The sequence below is a fragment of the Stigmatopora nigra genome, chromosome 14 (genome assembly GCF_051989575.1).
Source record: "Stigmatopora nigra isolate UIUO_SnigA chromosome 14, RoL_Snig_1.1, whole genome shotgun sequence".
In the NCBI taxonomy this organism is placed as follows: Eukaryota; Metazoa; Chordata; class Actinopteri; order Syngnathiformes; family Syngnathidae; genus Stigmatopora; species Stigmatopora nigra.
This window is the reverse complement of record NC_135521.1, coordinates 2,221,091-2,243,559: the sequence shown is the minus strand read 5'-3', so window position 1 is coordinate 2,243,559 and position 22,469 is coordinate 2,221,091. Positions and strand designations below refer to the sequence as shown.

At 35.1% G+C, this 22,469-nt stretch overlaps 1 protein-coding gene and 1 long non-coding RNA gene across 2 annotated transcripts in view; one reads left to right on the top strand and one right to left on the bottom strand.

Annotated features, from left to right (window-relative positions):
* LOC144207347 (uncharacterized) overlaps positions 1–22,469 on the bottom strand; it is a 166,136-nt gene that overhangs the window by 59,410 nt on the left and 84,257 nt on the right. The gene's annotated exons all lie outside the window — the stretch shown is intronic.
* Positions 1–22,469, top strand: part of aff2 (AF4/FMR2 family, member 2) — a 92,956-nt gene that overhangs the window by 20,883 nt on the left and 49,604 nt on the right. The window contains exons 2-4 of the mRNA XM_077732700.1: positions 11,462–11,582; positions 15,479–16,121; positions 16,630–17,021. Coding sequence (XP_077588826.1) covers positions 11,462–11,582; positions 15,479–16,121; positions 16,630–17,021 — 1,156 coding nt within the window. The remainder of the gene's footprint in view (positions 1–11,461; positions 11,583–15,478; positions 16,122–16,629; positions 17,022–22,469) is intronic.

Below are 22,469 nucleotides of genomic sequence, written 5' to 3'. Positions count from 1 at the left end.
CAGGCAAGTAAATATAAAAAAAAAATGTAATTATTCAGAATCAACAAAATTAATTTGCATTGCTTGTTCTTTCTTCATATTTTAATACAATTCTATTGTCACTGGGCTTGCAAGCATAGAACTTTAATCAAATGCAGATACACATCTTCAAATGAGCTGAAATATTTCAGTCCAAAAATTGCCGTTGACACTCACAGCTTTGCTGATGACAACTGGTATTTTTTTTTTTTAATGTGTGGAACATTTATCATTTTGGGGCAGCCTTGAACAAACGCCAAAGAATGTAGACTGTGACTGTGGGGCACCCCCCCAAGTTCAATTTCCCAGCGCTGAGAGCTGCACATTGCGGCTTCGTGTCGCTAATGGGATTTGCTTGCTGTGTTCACTATTGTGATGGGTTCAATGCAGAGGCACAATCTTTGCCAGTGCATTCAAAATGTGTTCAAACTAAGATAAAAGTCTTAATATGCTGCTGTATGCGCTCCCTACAGCCATCAAAACTGCAACAGAAAAATGTAGAAATGTTCTTTATTGTTGCACACAAAATCCAGACCACATCTTAATTCCAAACCATGCTTTGATGTTGATTTATTATATACAATTGAACCTCAAAGGTCAAATAAATCCCTTATGGAACCTTTCACACTCACTGGAAAAAAAAAAAACTGTCGTAAATATGTGGAATAATGGAATTATAAATAAATCTGTCCCAGCAGGCATGTTTGAAAATCCAATTTCAGAGTACTATATCTTCAAACGTCCATCACTGTATCATCATAGGATTCTGTATTTAATAGTAAACTCCAATATTATGTGTATGTTTTCTTGCGTTCAGATCAGCCACTTTTTAAATACCAAATACGAGGAAAATATTAGGAAATTTATGTCAGAATTCTTAAATGGAATTGCATATTATCTATTCATGTTCCCTTCTCTTCAATACCCCATGATGGTGGTCAAATATTTCAAATATAAGAAGTTGTATGTGTGTAACAAGATTTTAAATAACTTATTAATGTATAAAGGGATTATTATCAAAAGTGGTGGACATGTTAAGAATATGAAAAGGCTGAAGTAATTAAATTTGGGGGTAATGAGATCAAAGATAACAGACTCTTATGAGCTCAAGTTCTTTTCTAGTTGTTCTTCAACACAGATAACATTGCATTATTAAATATTAAAATTGCTTAGTCTTTCTGCACAGTCTACATTTTTCAACGTGTTTATCGCTATGTTGGCATTTTTAAGAGCTGTGTTTTGTTTGATGGCACATGTAAAAAGGTTTGCAAGTACCCGACAAATTAATTCCCTAATTGTAAGCCAATTTCTTTATTGGTACTGGCCACTGGACAGCTGCATTTACACAATACATAATAGGATGCACAGTGTTAATAAAAAGACCAACAATATTCACACCTTAGCTGTTAATTTTCACACATCCTTCACAATTTGCTGTTTATCTTAAGAAACAAGAGTTAATTCAGTTTCATTGGTGTGCTGTTGTTCAGGATCATGAGCCACATAAAATGTATATATGTGTGTATACATAAATGTATATGTTTAAGAGTATATATATGTATGTATACACATATGTTTAAGAGTATATATACGTATATATATATATATATATATATATATATATATATATATATATATATATATATATATATATATATATATATATATATATATATATATATATATATATATATATATATATATATATATATATATATATATATATATATATATATATATATATATATACATATATATATATATATATATATATGTATATTATATATATATATATATATATATATATATATATATATATATATATATATATATATATATATATATATATATACATATATATGTATATTATATATATATATATATATATATATATATATATATATATATATATATATATATATATATATATATATATATATATATATATATATATATATACATATATATTATATATATATATATATATATATATATATATATATATATATATATATATATATATATATATATATATATATATATATATATATATATATATATATATATATATATATATATATATTTATATACACACACACACATACATATATATACATTCATATATATATGCATACATATATATACACATATACATATATTTAGATTCAGGGTTTTGCCTACCTGGTTCCCTATATTCTGCTGGTACAGGCTCCAGCACCCTCCGCGACCCGTGATTAGGAAAAGTGGTGAGGATTATTGATGTATGAATGAATTTTGTTGTGAGAAGAAGTAGGAGGTCGCTCATAAATTTAAAAATTACTTTGAAAATTGTGAAGGAGCATCCTTTATAAATATGGGGATCCGTGTTTGCTCTGACAATGATGCTTCTCAAAAGTGTTTGCTCTGGGAAATGTGTCTGACTAGCCTGTTTTCATTGTGTCTCACGCACTCGAGAGTCTTGCCCTTCTGATCTCTCCTCCTTATCATGCTTTTCATTCCTTTTATTCCTTTGGTCCCTAAAAGCCATTATGTCTAAGTATACTCACAATGAAGATGGCGCACCATTAAATATGGCTAATATGCTTTTTAAAACCTCACACAGTCCAAGACACATTTACACAGCAACCAAGTGTTGTTAAAAAACATACATGTATGGGTGAATAATTAATAGTATTTATATTAATTTACTTTGTTTCTACTGTTGACACTGGATATTTCTTTTGGAAAGTTTATTTTCAGTAGTCTAAACAACTATTTAAATTCCTGCTGTTAAGCGATTCAAATTTTTAATTGTGATTAATCACTTGCAGTCCATAGTAACTTCCAATTAATTAACCATTTTTGACAGGGATTCAGATTGTTCATCATGATTAATCACTTGCTGTCAATAAATAGCTTCTGACTTTTTATACTTCAAATGCAAAAACGATACATTAACAATGAAAGTAGTAATATTTCAACTTGCCCCTTACATAATTTCAGTTAGCACCTTTCTATTGCCTGAGGACCAGTTGCAGTGCCTTGCACAAGGGCACCACAATCATGTTTACCAGGGCAGGGAGTACTGCGATACAATTTTCAACCATCTGCGAGTACAATCTACCACCTGACTCGTGAGGGCAACTCCATGCGAGCAGATGGGACAATTGACTTCAATCCAGATGATTTCAGGGAGACTCTCGGAGCTCCGGATAATTGACCAGCTTCGTGTCATTTGCTTGCCAATGTGACACAGCCATTGCCAAATAGGCAATCTTACTGCGAGACTATGTTTGACACCAACTAGCATGCTGCATTTCATTCAAATTCATGGTACAATAGTAATAGAATTCAATGAAGGAATATGGGTCAATTGCAATTTTCCTTCGATGATTGATATACTACTACTACTACTACTACTAATCTAATGTTTAAAGATTCAAGCTTCAATCTTCGAGAAATGCAAGGCAGATGAGATAAATATTTGCTCACCATCACATAACATGATTCAAATTTTCAGACTGGCGGCTGAGTGGTTAGCGCTTTTCTCTCACAGCGCCGGGGTCCTGGGTTTAATCCCAGGTTGGTCATCCTGTGCAGAGTTTGCATGTTTTACATGGGCTTGCATGGATTTTCTCTGGGGACTCTCACATTCCAAAAACATATATGGCAAGCTGGTTAAACACTCTAAATTGCCCCCTTAGGTATGAGTGTAAGTGGGAATGGTTGTCTTTTTTCTTGTCCCCTGTGATTGGCTGGCCATTTATTCTGGATGTCCCCCGCCTTGTCAGCTTGGATAGGCTCCAGCACCCCCCTCACAATCCCTTATGAGGCTGAGCAGGTCATAAAATGAATGAATCAATGTCAATTTGAGCAAAATTAAACGTGTATTAATTTTTTTTAGCATACCCAGCATATATTTAAATTTAAAAATAGTTGATGTACTGTTTTAGCCTTGATATGAATGGCAAGTAACTGTTTTTTAAAACTGATTTGTTGTTATATATGTATTTAAAGTAGAGTATTGATATATATTTGTTTGTAACTGTTTTAGGAATAAACGAATATGTTAATGAAATAATATAATGATTTAAAGCAGAAATACACTCCAGTTTTGGCTTCCATCCAATATTTAGGGTCATGAATTAATAAATTAATATATTTTTATAAAACTCCACTCTGGTTATGGCCCCCCAATAACCCTCTAAAGTTGTTCTTGCTTTGTTTTTTAATTTCACAAGCTTATGAATGAATATCAATGTCATTGAAAACAATTTAAAAAAGGAACAAAAACAAAAATACACTCTGATTAAGGACCCCAATAATAGTTTAAAGTAGTTTTTGGTTTTTAAAGGTCTTTTTTGTATGTAGTTTAATTCGTTGTCCACCATAAACACTGAAAGACATGATTTTAAATATTTATTTTACATATTTGAAATGAGACAATTTCCTCTAACATTGGCAATAAATCCAATCTTTCCAGGATTTCTGGATTTCCATCACAGTTTCTAACACCAAAAAGCATTAAATAATGCCATATGATTAATTTCTAAATTGTACTCCATATCAAACGGTAAAGACGATTTAGTTTCAAGCTAAATATGTTGTCAAAGAACCCAAGTTTTCAACAAATGGCAGAATAAGGTTACATATTTCTGTCAAGCAAAAGAATCTCCTGCTGAGAAGCCTTTCATTTACGATCTGAAGTGTTTTGTCAATCCAGCGAATAAGGAAATAGCTCAAAACAAAATACAATGAATGAAAAAAAGATAAAAAAACATGCAGATGACAGTGTAAAACATTCTTTTACACTATATAACATATTGTTTAGACCTTTGAAATGTGACACAAAGGCAAAAAACCCAAAGTAGTGTCCCTCTATTCCTGTTATCCCCTCAATATTTATCTATCCATCATTGTCAAAAGCACACCTTTACATGATGTCCATTGAAACAAATCCAAAAGGTATAAAAAAAAATGTCTCATTATAATCCCTGCTGTGAAGTGAAACACACAAACACGCATTTAGACACATTGCGACTGTATTGTGAGATGTTTTCAGGGAGTTCATCATTACAAGAGAAAAAAAGTACAAGCCGTATATTCTCATGTTGATGGCATTGTGCCTGGTCCTCTTCTCTCTCTCTTTTTCTCTCTCTGTGGGCCCAGGAATGCCTGCTGATATTTCCTCTGATGTCTAATGCTTTCAGAACGAACACACAAACCAGAGAAAACACACACAAACACACGCAGACAAAAATGTGTCGTTGAAGTGACACTTCAAACAAAGCTTTTGTCTGCAGCCTGACAGCTATTCCTCTTTCCTTCCCCCTCTCCTCCCCCTCTCATTATCCCCCTCACTCCTCCCTGTCATTCCAAAGCACTCCTACGAGCGATGCAGACCCCCCTGCCCTTCACAACACCCCCCTATCCCTCCGATACATGAATACACACAGCGAACACATTCGAGGGTTTATACTTAATTGAGCCGCTCGGCTTAATGCCGCCTAAATAAAACACAGAGAGTGAAAGTATAAAGAGCTTTGCATAACACCACCCCGTGATAAGGAAAAGGTATACTTATCAGGTGGTTTTATTAATAGTAACATTAATCTCTAATTAACAGGAATACTGAGATGACACTGATTAAATGCTCAAAAAAATTCCATCTCATTTGATAGACTGCATAAATATCCAACAAATATATGTTAAAAAAAGTTGAAACAGGTAAGTGGGTGTGGATATGGTTATGAGAGGTAATCAGATTGTATGATTTATTGATATACACTAATAATCGAAATGCAACAATAATGATATCGTTGTTTTTTTTTTAATGTGGCATTTTGTAAAAAGAATGATTTTCACTATAAGTTGTGTTAGTGTGAATGGTTGCTTTTGCCCTGTGATTGGCTCGCAACTAATTCATGCCCTCCCTACAGCCTATCGTTGGCTGGAATATGCTCTAGCACCCCTGGCGACCCTTATACGTATAAATTGTACGGCAATTGGATAATTAGTCACTTTTCATTCATTTTGCCATTGTTTGTGAAATATATACATGATATATCATCTGTTTGACTTCAGTCCAGGGGGGTCATGTTTAGGGGTCGATTCCCGCTAAGTGGTGTTGTGATTGTGGGTCTTTCTCGGTGTGTTCCCTACAACTGACTGGTGACCAGTTCAGAGTGTAGTCCACCTTTTGCCCGAACTCATCAGGGATTGGCTCTGGAACTTAACCTGACCTTGACATAAACAGTGTTGATAATGAAATTAAACAAGCAAGACTGTACTCTGGCTCACCACAGGCTGTAGGCGCTGTAGACCCATGCCCTCTTCTGGCTGACACAGGACCAACAAGCAACACAGACAGCAACAAGCCCACATTTATCAACTCATCCTTGATCCCCCCCAAAAAATGAATCAAATCAGATTGATAAATACAGCCCAATGTTACATACTGCCAAGTTTCAAAATAAACGGCCCATGAATGACGGAGGTGCGGCCCTTCAAAGTTAGATTACACAAGAAGAACAACAACTACTTGAATAGCACCTGTACAGTCCTTCAGTCTGAAAAATCTGCTAAATTAAAATATGTTTCCTTCACCACAAAGCCTCTTGAAATCAACATTGTTGGCCATCTTGAAAGGGTTAAAATCAGATTAAGATAATCCAATTTCAAATATCCCTCCAACCTGTTACTTCCTTCGTAGATTCAAACAAAAAAAAATACAATCAGTACTTAAAATTAGGCTCTTGCAAGTATTTAACCAATTACAGTTGGTAGGATTTGACCCACGCCTCGTGAAGGACTGGAACTTTAGTCCAATACCTTGGACCGTTGGTCACATGACCTCTAATCTTCGTAATTATTAATATCAGAACATTTCAGTGTGTAACCTCATAGTTCTAGTCAACAAGAGACCACTCTCCATGAAGCAGAGTGACTCAGTAGGAGCATGCTGGGCCCATAATCCAGAGGTCGATGGATCAAAACCATCCTCTGCTATAGGTACATCCCTGTGGGCCACAGTCTTGAAAGTAATTGGTGTGAAATATCTAAGCCAAATGTAAATTTTTACTCACTTGATATGATTTGTAGTTCTTAAGGAAGTTGTATTTTGTCATGCTGTTGCAGACTTTAATGACTAACATTATAGTAGAAAGCCTGAATGGAAAACAGTCATCATTAATGGCTTCGGTAACACCTGTGCCTTTCCAACTGTGTCATATCATGCAATCTCTCCTGAAAAAAAAACATTCATCAGGACTGTGGGAAGCATTTATACATAAAAGCCTCCATTTGCATGTTTTCTCATTTAAATGAGCAGTGCTGCTGCGTGCTGTCAGTGTTCACTGTTAGGAATGTTTTGCTTCAAAGTGATCCAATAAATGGGCTCTTTTATTTTGTTGCTCAATTACAAAGTGTGTATTTACAAAACATATTTTCAGATGTGAGATAAATGCAGAAATATTCACTTGAGCTGAAACAAATGCTTTTCATCTCCAGAGGAATACTTTAATCCAGTGGCTCTACAAATTGTGTGCACAAGCTCATTGAGCTCAGACAGCAAAGACAAACTTTGCCCTGAAATGTCTGCATGGCTTTATATTAGTTGAAACGTATTTCGAGAGGTTGCCTTCAATCGTTCTGGCAGTTCTTCCCCCAAGGACTAAAAAATCTGTGGAGCCACCGACTTTTGGGGGGCAAAGACTTCCTTCAAATTAACAATAGAGTAACAATATACTACTGTGCAGTACACCCACCTGCTGCGCCATTTTTCTCTTGGTGCAGATCACATTTTTTTTCAATGATTGGACTTGCAATGGTTTTTCAACTAGGTGGAATTCTATTGGCATTAAAAAAAGAACTACTAACAGTGAAGAAGGAGCTTGTATGAAGTTTTGGGACCTTTGGGTCACTACAGTTAAAGTTATTCAAAATTTGACACTTATGATTTTTAACGCTATATAGGGAAAATTTATTTTTGTGAGATTTTGAAAAATGTTTATCCAATTTATTTTGACACTTAAGACCCTTACCCAAGATAGTCATAGCTAGCGACTTCCTTTATGCAATAAAACAATTATAAATTTAAAAAAAAAACGAACACTCCAGGAATTGCAGAAAAATTGAAATATTGGGAATTCTCATTAATATTAAATTTAACAACATACTCATTCATTCAATCCGCTTTACCTCACAAAGGTCATATTTTTTAGTCTTATTTGACACAGTAAAACTATTTTTAATATACGCTAAATTAATGAAATTAAAATGAATTGAAACTAAAATTGACTGTGCAGCTCTAAGTAACACTAAAATGTATTTTTTGATGGCCATAGACGTCCATATGATTTTGGACATTTGATCAATCCTTCATTCATTCCCTCAAAATATTCTAATAATTAATATTTATTAATAATTCATCCCCCAAAATAGATTGGATGTCTAGCACTGTCAATGAGTTAAATAGGTCCCCTTTAAAATAAAAAAACATGATTCTTGCCTTTAGGTTTCTTTACATTTCCTTTAATATATGCTGTTACCAATATATTTTTAAGAATATAACACGTCGACTAATAATTCACACAGCTCTATTTTGTGGCTTACAAATAGGGTGAGTGCTGGTTTCATAAATGCATCCCCATATCTCAACTCAGTAAGTTATCTATAGAAGTGACAGTGAGCAATAAAAATGGGAATAATTCAGGGCATCCTTGGTTTTACAGAGCATGGCTATCTGCTTTTTGACAGTTTACTTTTCACATTATCTATATTGCAGAGAAAATACACTGCACACACAATATTTCAGAGAAACAAGCCAAAGTTATACTTCTCAGCTTCATCTGCTCTTTTTTCTTTCCTCCTGTCAGATTTCCACCACACACATGTCCCACTACTCGCAATGGCACATTGCTAGTTACTGCTTTGTTGTTAACTTTAATATTCATGAGTAAAATTGTGATAAGTCACCTGTATGTTGATTTACTCGTAACTCAGATGAACGTTTCATATAGAAATGAACTAAAAACCAATTAATTTGTTCCAACCCTTAGAAAAAACACCCAAAACAGAATATAAGATTGGAAAAACATTTTTTATTTGTTCTAATTCGCCATCTATTGACAAAGTAACAAATAACTAGTGGTTTAATATTACAAAAATATGTTTAATAGTACTAAAATGATACAAATTTGACTTGTATCTCAAATTGTTCATATGTCGGGGCACTCGTATGTCGAGGTACTACTGCACCAAGTGTGAATTAACACATAAATCTAACAATTCGGGATTTGATAACTCTTGATCGGAATGGAAAATTCACTCTAAAGTGAGTTTTGAATTCACCCAAAAAAATGTATTGAATCTGAATGACAGAAATATAATGTACATCAGGCCCTGATGCTATAAAGTACATATTATTCAACACCTATATGTTGCTTCTCCGAGATTACACACCTTAATCCAGTTTCAGAAAGTGACATTACTACAATATTGTTGTATTAGAAGGTTTTTTTATGAATGTTCAAGGCAAGACAGTCAGGTTGTGCGTATGCAATCAAGTATGTGTGCACGTGTGTGTGTTTTTGCCAGAAAGAGTGTGTGCAAATAGTTATCAGGGGACACCAGCATAGCTCTGTTGAGATTAAATTCCCAGAGTTTACTCTAGCTATGAGCATTACTTCAGGACACACACACCCTCTCATGTACACCCACTCACACACACATACTGGCATGCACACACAATTTCATTCATTAAAAAAAAATCAGAATGAACATTAATCTCATCTCATTTTCTGAGCCGCTTTATCCTCATTAAGGTAGCAGGGGGAGGGGTGCTGGAGCCAATCCCAGGTGTCTCCGGGCCAGAGGCAAGGGGACACCCTGAAATGTTTTTGGAATGTGGGTTTACTCCCACATTAATAATAAAGATATCATAGATATACTAAAACATACACTACTATTTCTAATGCATATTTGTCTGGTACTTTAGTAATGGAGATATCTCGTATTTCTGTGCACTAAAGTTGGCACACAACGCTACACTTGTCAGTCATTTGCCTGCAATTCCCATTTCTCCATGTAGCTTTTTGCTCACCTTTACCTTCCTGTGCTGAAATCTCTACTCCGTCTTTCATCATTTTCTTATTTTCTCTCCTTTTTAAGAAACCCCCTTTTGCCCCAAAGTGATTTTATTTCCTTCCCATAGGTCTCTATGACCCCCCTCTCCTCCCTTTCTTTGCCGTTCAATTCTTCTTACCTCCCATTCACATCTTACCGGGGAGATTAAATGTCGGAGGCGAGGTCTGCTACAGGAAAAGCGAATGTCTCTTTTAATTGTGTTGATGGCTAATCAGGCACTCTGTTTCCTCTTTGTGGTGTGCATGGAGGGAAAGTCATGCCCTTTGCTGGGTCAAGAGGCTATATAGGCTTTAAAGCTGTGCTTAGTCAGACAGGCCTCGTTTTGTAACGCGGCAACGCCTCGCTTGCACTAAACTCGTTGCCAAATGCTGTTTTGTGTTCAGATTGAACTATAAGTCTCCAAAAATTGAATTGCAGCTACCCGGAACAACTTGAGCATCACGTCATGTAAAAAAATAGGCAATATAAGCATTTTAATGAATTAATTGTATGACTTTTACTCTTCATATTTCTTCATTCTTAATGTACAATGCGAAGTAATTTATTAAAAAGCTATTTTTGTGTTGATTTTCTTTCAGCTCATGATACAAAACAACTTTAATTATGTAATGCTTCAATTTCAGTCCTGTAATATTAAAAGGAATAACTTAATTATCCTAAAATTGCACCTTTAATATCCTAATATTACAAATTCATTTCATCATAATTGGAAAGTACTAATATCATGATTTTTCTCATAATATCGCAATGTGTGACATCATTCTTGTAATATTGTGGCTCTAATCTCCTAATATTTAAGTTTTATAGACCTATTTTTTTTACATTGCACCTTCATTGACTGGATATTGATGAAGTTTTGCTTTAAAAATGAATTATTTAAAAAGAAAAGTCCATATCTAGTGTATTATAAATGAAAGAGTTGTTTTCTTCATTTTGATTGGTAATATCAAAAGATTTCATGATTATTTTGTTCTCAAAGTCTCCTAATTCGGGATCAAAAAGCACCAAAACTGAATTAGAACTGAAACAAACTATGCAACAAACAGTTCATTAGTTTTAATCACATTTTACAGCAAGACCGTAACTATAGCTTTAATTTCCTACACCTCACTTGGTGGAAATTAAAGGTATAAGTTAATCGGTCTCTGTTCCTTTTTTTAGGTCAGAATAGGTGGTTGGGGGATTTGTCGGTGTAGCATCATGCTTTTACTAGCCATTGTAGGTGCTTGATATTGTACACATGTCAGACATAAAAAAAGACTGTTTTTTTTGTGAGTGGGTAAAACTAATGAGATTTTTTTCCCCTGTTTCCCTTTAGCCATTTGGAGTCAGAGCGCAATGTCCTGAAAAGGAGAGAATGGGAGAGGAGGACCCAGGAGGTGCAGCAGGATGAAGATTTGTTCTCGACTGGATTCAACCTGTTTGGGGAACCTTATAAAGTATGGGTCACTCATTTGACTGTTCAAACTTTTCTGAATCTATCACAGTTCATTTAGTGGGTTGGAAAAAATGTTAATCGGTTATTATAACAATCAATGACCCATACAGTCTAAAATAGCCATTGTTTAGGATTTTTCCGTGACCGGACGTTTGGTCACTGGTCTTTTGGTCGCCGGTCAAATGTACTTAGATGTTAAACAGTACTTCGATAATAAACAGTACTTAGATATTAAACAGTACTTGGATATTAAACAGTACTTAGATATTCAACAGTACTTGGATATTAAACAGTACTTAGATATTTAACAGTACTTAGATATTAAACAGTGCTTAGATAATAAACAGTACTTGGATATTCAACAGTACTTAGATATTGAACAGTACTTAGATATTGAACAGTACTTAGATATTGAACAGTACTTGGATATTCAACAGTACTTGGATATTCAACAGTACTTAGATATTAAACAGTACTTAGATATTTAACAGTACTTAGATATTTAACAGTACTTAGATATTAAACAGTGGTTAGATATTAAACAGTACTTGGATATTAAACTCTCACTCTTATACTTGCATATTAAACAGTTCTTAGATATTAAACTCTCTCTCATGAATATAATTTTGAGAGCTGGTTTCAACAGTAAACTCTCTGTCACCATTTGACCGGTGACCAAAAGACCGGCCACCAAACGTCCGAGCACCGGCACAAGGAGTTATCCATAAAATTGAAAAGCATCCTGTGACCATAAATAGGTGGTGTTATCTAGAAAATGTTAATTTACAACAGGAAGACACGAAAATAGACAAGAAAGTCAAGCTAAGTCAAAGATTTTACTTTGCCCACGCTGCAGCTTTCTAGAGACGAGAAGGTCCCTGTTTTTTAGGAGACAGTTTTACACCAGTTGTTAAAATTTGATTGATATTTAGGCAAGGACAATTGGACATGCTTGGCATCATTTTTAGGTAAATGGGATGATTTTACAAGATCCTAACTCGTGAGGATGGGTCACTTTAAAAGGGAATTCGACTTTGTGCTTCAGTGTCATCATTCAAAGCAATCAACTAAAACTTACTGCATATCACTGATTAACCTTAATATGCTGTATATTTTATTGTACCAGGCTTTACCTAAATGGTCATTTTGGGTATGATAAAGTCGGTAATTGCCTTCAAGTAGATCATAATAGGCTAACATTTTCATTTGATTTCCCTCTGTGGTACATCATTGTACCTTCTCTAACATAAGGGTCTTTGCAAGAGCCTTTGAGACCCTCAGAACGTATTAAGTCCACAGTCAACTGTTGCCCCCTGTGTATGAAATGAATTCACAAGGTTTGACTCTTATTTTCAGAGGCTAAGCACTTCACTTGCTTTTGGAGACAAACGTGTCATCCTTGGGACAGGCGGCCTTTGAATGTAACTGTCGTAATACCTCAAAAAACAGAACTAGTTACCCATTATTGTCAAAGGTATAGATAGGGCTGATTTGGGACGATGTCACATAACAGGTAATGTTGATAAGGCTTCAATTATTTGTTTTTAAACCTTTAATAGTGGTAAGCTCGAGTCGAGATAGGAGTTCGTTTGAGAAAATGATATGGCACCACCATTTTTAACACTACTGGTGAAAAAGGTTAAGTGATTGAACTGTAAAAATACAAACCAAAGAACAGGGGAAAAAATGAGAAGAAGTCTGAAGGCTTGCGTCTAAACAGCTAAATTCAAAGGACTGCCATTTTGCGTAGAATGGGAACTCTCTTTAAGGATGAAACAAATTAACATCAAATTCAATTTTATGACCCCAAAATGAAATCGGCACTTCTGTTTCAGATTGCAAACAAAACCTGTAAATTCAACATTTATCCATTCATTAGTTTTTGAGTTAAGTTGAACACTAACATACAAAACAAACTTCCATAACTTTGACCTCATAACTCTCAAAAATTAATTGCCAAACTGTTTTTGTCTCCATCAGTTACAAGGAAACACAAGCTTTTTGGTGCCACACTTGTATTTTGCGTCTAACCTATTGTTGAGGCCATTTAGATGAAAATATGATGGATGGAGCATTTTTTCAGCCTCGAGGCTAAATAGCTGACTTGACCATCCACTGAGGTTTATGTTTATTTGCTTCATATTCCAGCCTCCCCGTGTTCCTCCTCCATATCTGCCCTTGCTATAGCTCTCGCTGCTATGACTCATGACAAATAGCTTCGGTACAATTTGCTACTTGGCTCTGCTGATTTATTTGTCTCACTAAAGATTTCAGTTTCTACTGAAGGTATCGCTTTACAGGTACATACAATCATAAAGCCTCCTCAATCTCACAACCCACTTTCACTGAGTACATTGAACTTTTAAGATTTATATCGTTTTCCTTATCACAAAGGATATAGAGAAATTTCTTCTCAATCAATCCCTACTTAGCCCTCATATCAGTTTGGTGTCTGTCACTGTCTGAGTTTTTTTCTCACTCTCTTTTCTCTGTCAACTATTAGCTAATCCCATCACTAATCCTGTTAAAGAGCGATATGTTGTTAGCAGCTGTATTTGGGTGAGCTATTCTGTCATTCGCCTACACACACACAAGAATCCAAGCAGACTTTATACACAATTGCAGGTATTCATCCCCTTTTCTGTTTTCCATTTTGCCCATTTGTGAATGTTTTTTTTTCTCTCATCCTCTTCAGCCACCAAATCTTTTATTCATGAGTTAGAGAAGAAACAAGCTAATTTATTCACATTTGACTTTAGCTCACAGTGGTTTGTGTAGTGCAAGTGGATGGATCCAAATTTTAATGGTCTCGATGGGTTTTATTTAAAAAAGAAGGGAAATTTATGAAAAAAATTGGAAATTAATTGACAACATAAGCAAAATGATCTGTAAAATAAATAATAAATGTAAGTGATGTTTTGTCCACTGATGGTTTAGTGGTCTGTGACTATTTAGCTGAGCTAAAATCATCCATAACACTGAAAGTAATGGTAGTAATTATCATCCAATAATGGTTTAATTGTATTCAGTTCAAGCAAATCAATGGTGGAGATAATCTGCAGGCCCGGTAGGTTTATAAAACACATTTGAAGAATTCCCTGCTCAGCAGTAAAAGCTCTATAATCTTGGATCTCGGATCATTTGATTGTTGACGGAAAACAAAACAAACCAATGTAATTCTGATGGATTATTTAAGAATGTTTCATTTTTATTGAATGATTTAATGATGCTTTGCAATGTTTAATTTGTTGAACACTCAAAACAGAGCAGTTTTTTCCCTGTTTTATTAATTGAGTCATTTTTTACTCTGCCATTTCACCATATCAAACTATTAACAGATGCCATAGAATGTCTTTTTCCTCACCATTAATATTTTCAACATGTTCATCATTGGGAGAAAAAAAACACCCAAAGGAATTAAGGGGAACAAATACAGTTCTTTACTTCTTTGCCATTCTGAGAGAATCTCAATTCAGAAACAGCAGATGATGAAATAGCATAGTTTCATCATTAAAGAACCTGTCAAAGATTCTTAACTACTCCGGGGAACATCTCAGCATGAGCACATAACAGCTGAAGGGGCTTTTGGATCATAAATCAGCAAAAGCCAGACTGTCCTCTTGCAATGATTGCTTGAGAACCTGAGGTCAGGCTAATAATGATTCCTGCTCCATTAGTTTTACTGCTCCAGCCTGGACTGGACCCTCTTAAGGATGGCATGTGTTTAATTAATCATCTTCTCCATGTGCCTGGTCAGTGGTCAACCAATTCATCTCTTCCTCTTCCTCTCCCAATGAGTAAAGAGGGCTTTTCATCAAGTACTTAGAAATGAAACAGAAAGACGGAAACTTAATTAATACCCCTGTCTGTCACTTTTTTTCCCCCCTTTTCTTCCAGACGAATAAAGGTGATGCGTTGGCGAATCGGGTCCAGAACACACTTGGTTCCTATGAAGAAATGAAAGACCTGTTAACTAGCCATTCAAACCAGAGCCACTTGGTAGGGATCCCCAAAGGCAGTAGTGGAAACAACCACACCGTGCAAACACCCACTCCTTCAACAAGTGAGAGAGCCACAATGGAGTCCCAGCTTTTCAATGAAACCCTAAATGGGAGCACAGGATTGGAGGGGGGAAGTCTGGAAGGAAGTGGAGAAAAACGAATGGCAAGTGCCTCCTTGGCATCCTCCAATTCCATGCAACCTCCCGCATCTACAACGTCGTCCAGTGTGCAGAATTCTAAAAAATCCAGGAGCTCCATGGAGTGGGCAAAGGGAGGCCATGCACAGAGTATACCAGGAACAGGTCTCCATTTAGGGTCGGGGCAAGGTCAAGGTCAGGGTGCCGGAGCTGCAAATGGGCGGGGGAAAGTATCCATGTTTGAAGACCAGCAAAGGCATGATGAGCTTTTCAGCTCACTGAAAGATGAATTAGGTCTAAAAAAAGATTTGAGCCCTTCCGCTTCGTCTTCATCCTCTTCTTCCTCCTCCTCCTCTAGGAGACGGCATTCTTCACACCCCACTAAAACTCTTCCTTTGTCAGGTAAGTCTTATAGAAAGAAGTTTGTGCTTGTATTACTTATTGCTAACCCTTTATATAACGTTGATCTGCAAGCTAACTTAAAAAAAACATGACATTTAAGCTATTTATTGTCATTGCAAGTTGTTTCAGAACAACATTTATTTTCAGGTACAAACCACCAAAGGGTACTTTTTGCAATAACAGTTTGATTAGTACAACTTACCCTAAAAGCCAATAAAAGCTTGGCACTGTCATATCTTTTCTCAAGTTTCATGCCATTGGACATTCATCACGGAATTTTCATCAATTCTAAATTAAATTATTTTATTTGGTTGACAAGTTGCTTGCAAACATAAAAAAGCTGCTTAAAGTTGGAGGCATTATAATTAGAGGATGAAAACCAATTAGCCTTGTGTGTTAGTCTTCACAAATTCACTTATTTTTAATTATTCAGTATTCATTTTAAGCACAATCCTTATGTTTTGGTCACTTTTTTGATTGTTTTGCCTATTTTCTTCCAAACTCACAGACACAGGTGGAAATTATCGCTCTTCTACAATGGAAGCCAGTCACTGCAAATCATCTTGCTCACCAATAGAAACTGAAACCAGTTCTCACCTCTCTATGTCCTCCTCTCCACTGGCTTCCACATCACTTTTGACAACACCTGTACCTGGTCTAACCACTCCCACATCTACGTTTCCACTTGGCGGCCTATCTGGGAAGTCGATTGCGGTTCAGCAGAAACCAACAGCTTACGTTCGACCAATGGATGGTCAGGATCAGGCGCCCATCGACTCTCCTCAATTAAAACCACTTCTTGTGGCCCCAGAGGGATTCATCTGTGGCCAAACATATGGCGGAAACTCTGGAAACATGAAGAACAAACTACCCAAACTGAGTCTCAGCCACACCACAGAGGTATGTAAATGACAGCCATTGTATTCATTATCGGCTTAGATGAATTTTGCAGATTCGTGCCTCCAAAGTGCTTTTTGATAGTGATCGCAATTCATTGGGAATTTTGAATGAAGTACACATTTTCAGATATGAGTTTCAGGAAGAATAGAAGGGACTAAGTGAAGGTGTTTAATTATCCACCCATTTGCTATACTGCTTATTGCTGATGCAGTTCTGAATGAATATTAATAGTCTGAAGAGTATTTGAGGACCTTGACTGAGAACAAAATGTTGATACAAAGATATATATGTAGTATATATATATATATATATATATATATATATATATATATATATATATATATATATATATATATATATATATATATATATATATATATATATATATATATATATATATATATATATATATATATATATATATATATATATATATATATATATATATATATATATATATATATATATATATATATATATATATATATATATATATATATATATATATATATATATATATATATATATATATATATATTTGATTCGATTTGAACATATATATTTTTTTCCCCTCAAAAATTTCCATTTTCATGTCTCATATCCTAAAGTCTTGCTTTATTATATTTTATTTTATATTTGAAAAAAAACAAGAATTGCATGATATGCTGGTGCTATATATATATGTATATATATTTATGTATGTATATGTATGTGTGTGTATATATATGTATATGTAGGCATATATTAAATGCACCCATTTAATATTATTTACATGATTTGAATGGCCGCCAAACCTCATAAAGCTCAACTATAGCACCATCATGTCATGCAATTCTTGTTCTTTTTCAAATTGAGTTGGGCTTTTGGTGCTTATACATGGCAGATACAGATTGACAATAATTGGATACAATTGTATTGTCAAATAAATTGGACCATACCAACCTCCTTCCAGTCTGTTCACCCAGACTCTTTTGCTTCAGCATATTTGCCACCTTTATCTTTTTCTCACTTGTCTTTTTAAAAAAGAAAAACCATGAAATATCCGAATTGGCGGGGCATGGGGGGGCCGGGGTATGGATGTGTACTATGTGACAGGAGAGTAGTCATCCCTATCGAACGTACCAGCTGTTCCCTTGCTTTGATGGAGCTGGTGTGTGTGTGTGCATTGCTTTCTAAATGAGCCCGAGATGAAGCTTGGAGCATATGGCACCGAGAAGGAGAAAGTCAGTCAGATGTGGGAAGACAGAGGACTTAAAATACACTTTATTCTTGAGACTTTATAGAGAAGTGGAACGAAAGAAACTGCAACCAATCAAAGACGTGAAGTTTCTCTTGCAGGTTTTCATCTGTCATGTTTGCTATAAAATGTTTTTATATGCATTTTTCTGCTTCAAGATTAAAAATGGGGGTGTTTAGGAGGCAATTATTAGGAATTGCAACATTATTAGAGGTCCAGAGGTTTACAATTTGTAGTCACTGTTGGACTGAATTCCTTGTAGTATTTCTTTTTTCTTTTCTTTGAATTCATCATATGCTATATTTTAGAACCTTCTCACTAAAAGCTACTTTTGCAAAGCTTTACTTTATGGATGGTTTGTTGAGAGGTAGTGATTTGAATACAGCTGATAGGCAATATGGTTGAATATTACCATGTCTATAACCTTTGGCTCTTTTTTTCTTACCTCTGAGACCTTTGACCTTTTACAGTCTTTCTTATTCTTTCATTCATTCGTTCATATTCCTCACAAGGGTCTCTTGGGCCTATCCTAGCCAACTATGGGCACTAGGCGGTGGACACCCGCACATGGTGGCCAACCAATTGCAGTCTGTTACTAATCATATCGTCAAATTCCTTTTATTACTTCTGGGACATCATTTTATAACCACTTCCCTTTCACATTACAAAAATATCAAATTTGATGATCATAATCCTTTTCTTTCTTGTTTTTTTTTTCTTAAACACATCAACAACACAAACACACGTAATTGAATTTATAATCTGTGCCTTGTGTAGTCTTGTAGGTCATAACACTTAATACATTAATCCCTTCACACTTATCCAAACAATGTAAATATGTCTTTCCCCATTCATATACACACTTAATCCACACATATCTCAGGGGAAACAATGATTTAGTCCCAGACCTTGACAAACTCAGAGTTATATTCAAATATTAAGGGCAGCATAACAAAATATATCCTGAAAATATGCATGTCATAATTTTCAGATGAGTTGAGGTACCATAAAATAGTTTTAGATATTCAATAGTGGCCTCTCAGTTTAGTACATTTGCTGTCTGTGTGCTTCTGTGTTTGCATGTAAGCACTTCGCCTTTAAACTGCTTTGGAAGCTTTCTGTTAGCGCCATACAATTATCGATTTTTGCTTTTACTTCCCAGAGGTGTGTGTGTGTGTATGTGTGCGTGCTATTTGTGTGTGTGTGTGTGTGTGTGTGTGTGTGTGTGTGTGTGTGTGTGCAAACGTGCACATGTGAGAAAGTAAGTGAGAAAAGGTTGATAACATTATTGATCCTTTCCTTACAGTAGTCTTAAGCTTTTTTTGCACACACTCATGAAATGCATGTTAACACATTCGCATATCAGTAATATGAGAAGCTGTGAAGAATTAGAATGGGAATGTTTATGATTTTTCACTCAATAGAATGCTACCATAGTAAAAATATAGTCATTTAAATACTCTATGAGAAAGACCATATGATTATTAAGGTGAACCACATATAATGTATGTAGTTTTCCCATTTTTTTCTTCTATTTAAGACAAAGGTGTAAGCCTACAAAAAGGATAGTTGTTCCTACAGGAGACACAGAGCAACATAATGTTCATGTTAGTCAATTCTGCATCCGCCTGGTGGATATAAGACCTGATTTGGTTTCTACCAGCTCCTGTGGGAAATATCTGGATTTAATTGCTCTGCTTTCTTCAGCGGCTACCTCCTAACACTATCTTCCATGTGAGGCTGATGGGAGCGAGGGGCAAACAAAGCGTGAAGAAGAAACGCTTGTTAAATTGAATCAATGGGCTGAAAGATTTTAAAAAAATGCTTGGAAAACTTGGGAACAGGCAGACTCAATTCCTTGTTCCATGCCAAAGATTGCTGTCACATCAAATAATAGGATCTGTATTATGACCATCTACATATTGGCGATTGCCTATTGTTAATTTGAACATATATATTTATATATATATGTTCTTTAAATCTTTAATGCTATGTTTTCCAACCCATTTTGGGTCTTTTTTGGGAGTTTAGCTGTTTATATTCATTTTCTGTACCGCCTATCCTCACAAGGATCGCCATATAGGGGGTGCTGGAGCCTATCCCAGCTGACTTTGACATTTAAATGGTAATTATTAGAATTTTATGCTATTTTAGTCAACATTTTTCATTAGAATTTGAATCTATTTGAATAGTAACATCGCAGAATTGCCTTAAATAATATGCACAATATTTATTTAGTTGTCAAAAAATCATAATACAAATAAATACATTAAAAAATAGAATAGATCTTGCATGGCTATTAGTATTCTTTCAAATAATGAGACCTTATAATATTTCAACATGTAAATGACCTCCAAAATAATCCTTCTCAACTTTCAAATAAGCAAAGAAAGACTATTTTCTTAACCAAGAAAAACAAAAGAAACTGTCAAAGACATTATTGATGTGCCAGTGAAGCACTTGAAGTGAAATAATTTCTAAAATACGCATGTAAACAACATCCAAGCAGATGTGGACCCTATGGGCAGGCAGCTTGCAAAGAGGAAGTAAACTCTGAGCTGACAGGTGACATTTCCAACAGCGCTATGACAGGTTTCATTTCAAAGTAGTTCAAAGAATAAAGCTGATGTAATTTCACACTGATTTGAAGACCTGCTGTGGCATTTCTGTCGGCTGTGTGTAAACGCTAACACGGCGCTTTGCCACTAATGTAGCGGTAAATAAGAAGCAGGACGGTCGAGGACCTCCAGTCAGTAATCAGCATAAGGCCATGCTAACAGAATATATTCTGCTCACAAGGAATCCTTCTATTTCTGACATTATTTGCATGAAAAAAGGCTCTCATAGGATTTTTGATAAAATAAAACAGTTAGGAGTCATAAAAGGTTGCTTTTTTTCCAATGCATCTTTCAGTTAATGTAATGTTAACCATTGTTAAGATCCAATACTGACCTCTTATTAGTTACCTTTTATTATATAGAATAGTGGTGGATTTGGTCATTAAAATAATAAAAATAAAAAAATAAAAGCCTGGGTATACATCAGGGGTAGGGAACCTATGGCTCGGGAGCCACATGTGGCTCTTTTGATGGGTGCATCTGGCTCTTTGCTAACCTGTGAGCTAAAATATGAAAATTGATGGTGAGAGAACTGAGAGCATAAGAATCTTTTAAAAAATATTCATTTTTTTTCACTTTAAAAGTGGTGAATTTACAAAAACAAATTATAAGGTCCTATGTTAAGAAAATAAAAGCCTTACTTTACATAATTTTTATTTTCTAATGTTCTTAGCTTATCTCCTCAATTAAAAAAGCCTTAAAATACATGATCATTTAAAAAAAAAATGTTTTTAGCTTATGTCCTTAAGAGTCGCCACTCCAAAACCGTAAAATCACCAATTTGATTTGCCACTTAATTTTTTTTTATATCTACATGCAGATATTCATTGAAAAATGATCATTGATATGAAATTGCAGCTGTTAGTTTTTATTCTCTGTAACAGTCTGCCGGCTGAAGTGATCAATATTTTTATGTTAGCGATGGATCAAATTAGTTTGTGTAATGTGAAGGAGGTCACTTTAAGAGCTAATGCTTCTGAGAGTAATCATCCACAGTGAGCAGCTCCACAGAATGTTTTATCATCTGCCAGTTGACTGTTCTGTGGGCCACAACTTTACTGTTTTAATTCACTCTCGCCGCTCTTATCTTTGAAAAGCTCAGATAAACTCACTGCGCGCTCTTAAAAACCTCACCAGCGAGACTTCATCTTTTCCTGTGCACTGAGGTCATATTTCCTTTTAAGTAGTGAGGGTGTTATTAGTAGCGGGGGGGGGGGGGGGGGGGGGATGTACTTGCTCTCAAAACATCATACAATCAATTAGAATGGCATTAATAATCCAATAACACATTTTTTGGAGCTAATAAAAGGAATGGTGATGCAGTCAAATAAACCATCAGTTTATGTGGGTGTGGAGAATGTAAATGTAGGGCTTTTTGTTTAGTAATTAAATCAATACTTGGTTTCATAATTCAAACTATTGTCCGTCATATCCTAAATTAGCCTAAGAATGTGTTCCGAGATAAGATAGATAGAAAGACAAGAGTTAATGGAGCATTTAACTTACTGGAATAGCCTTAACATTTCCAAATCCTTACTGTAACATTAAGGTTTACAAATCCTTGTTGGTTTTATATGGATGATACTTGAACAG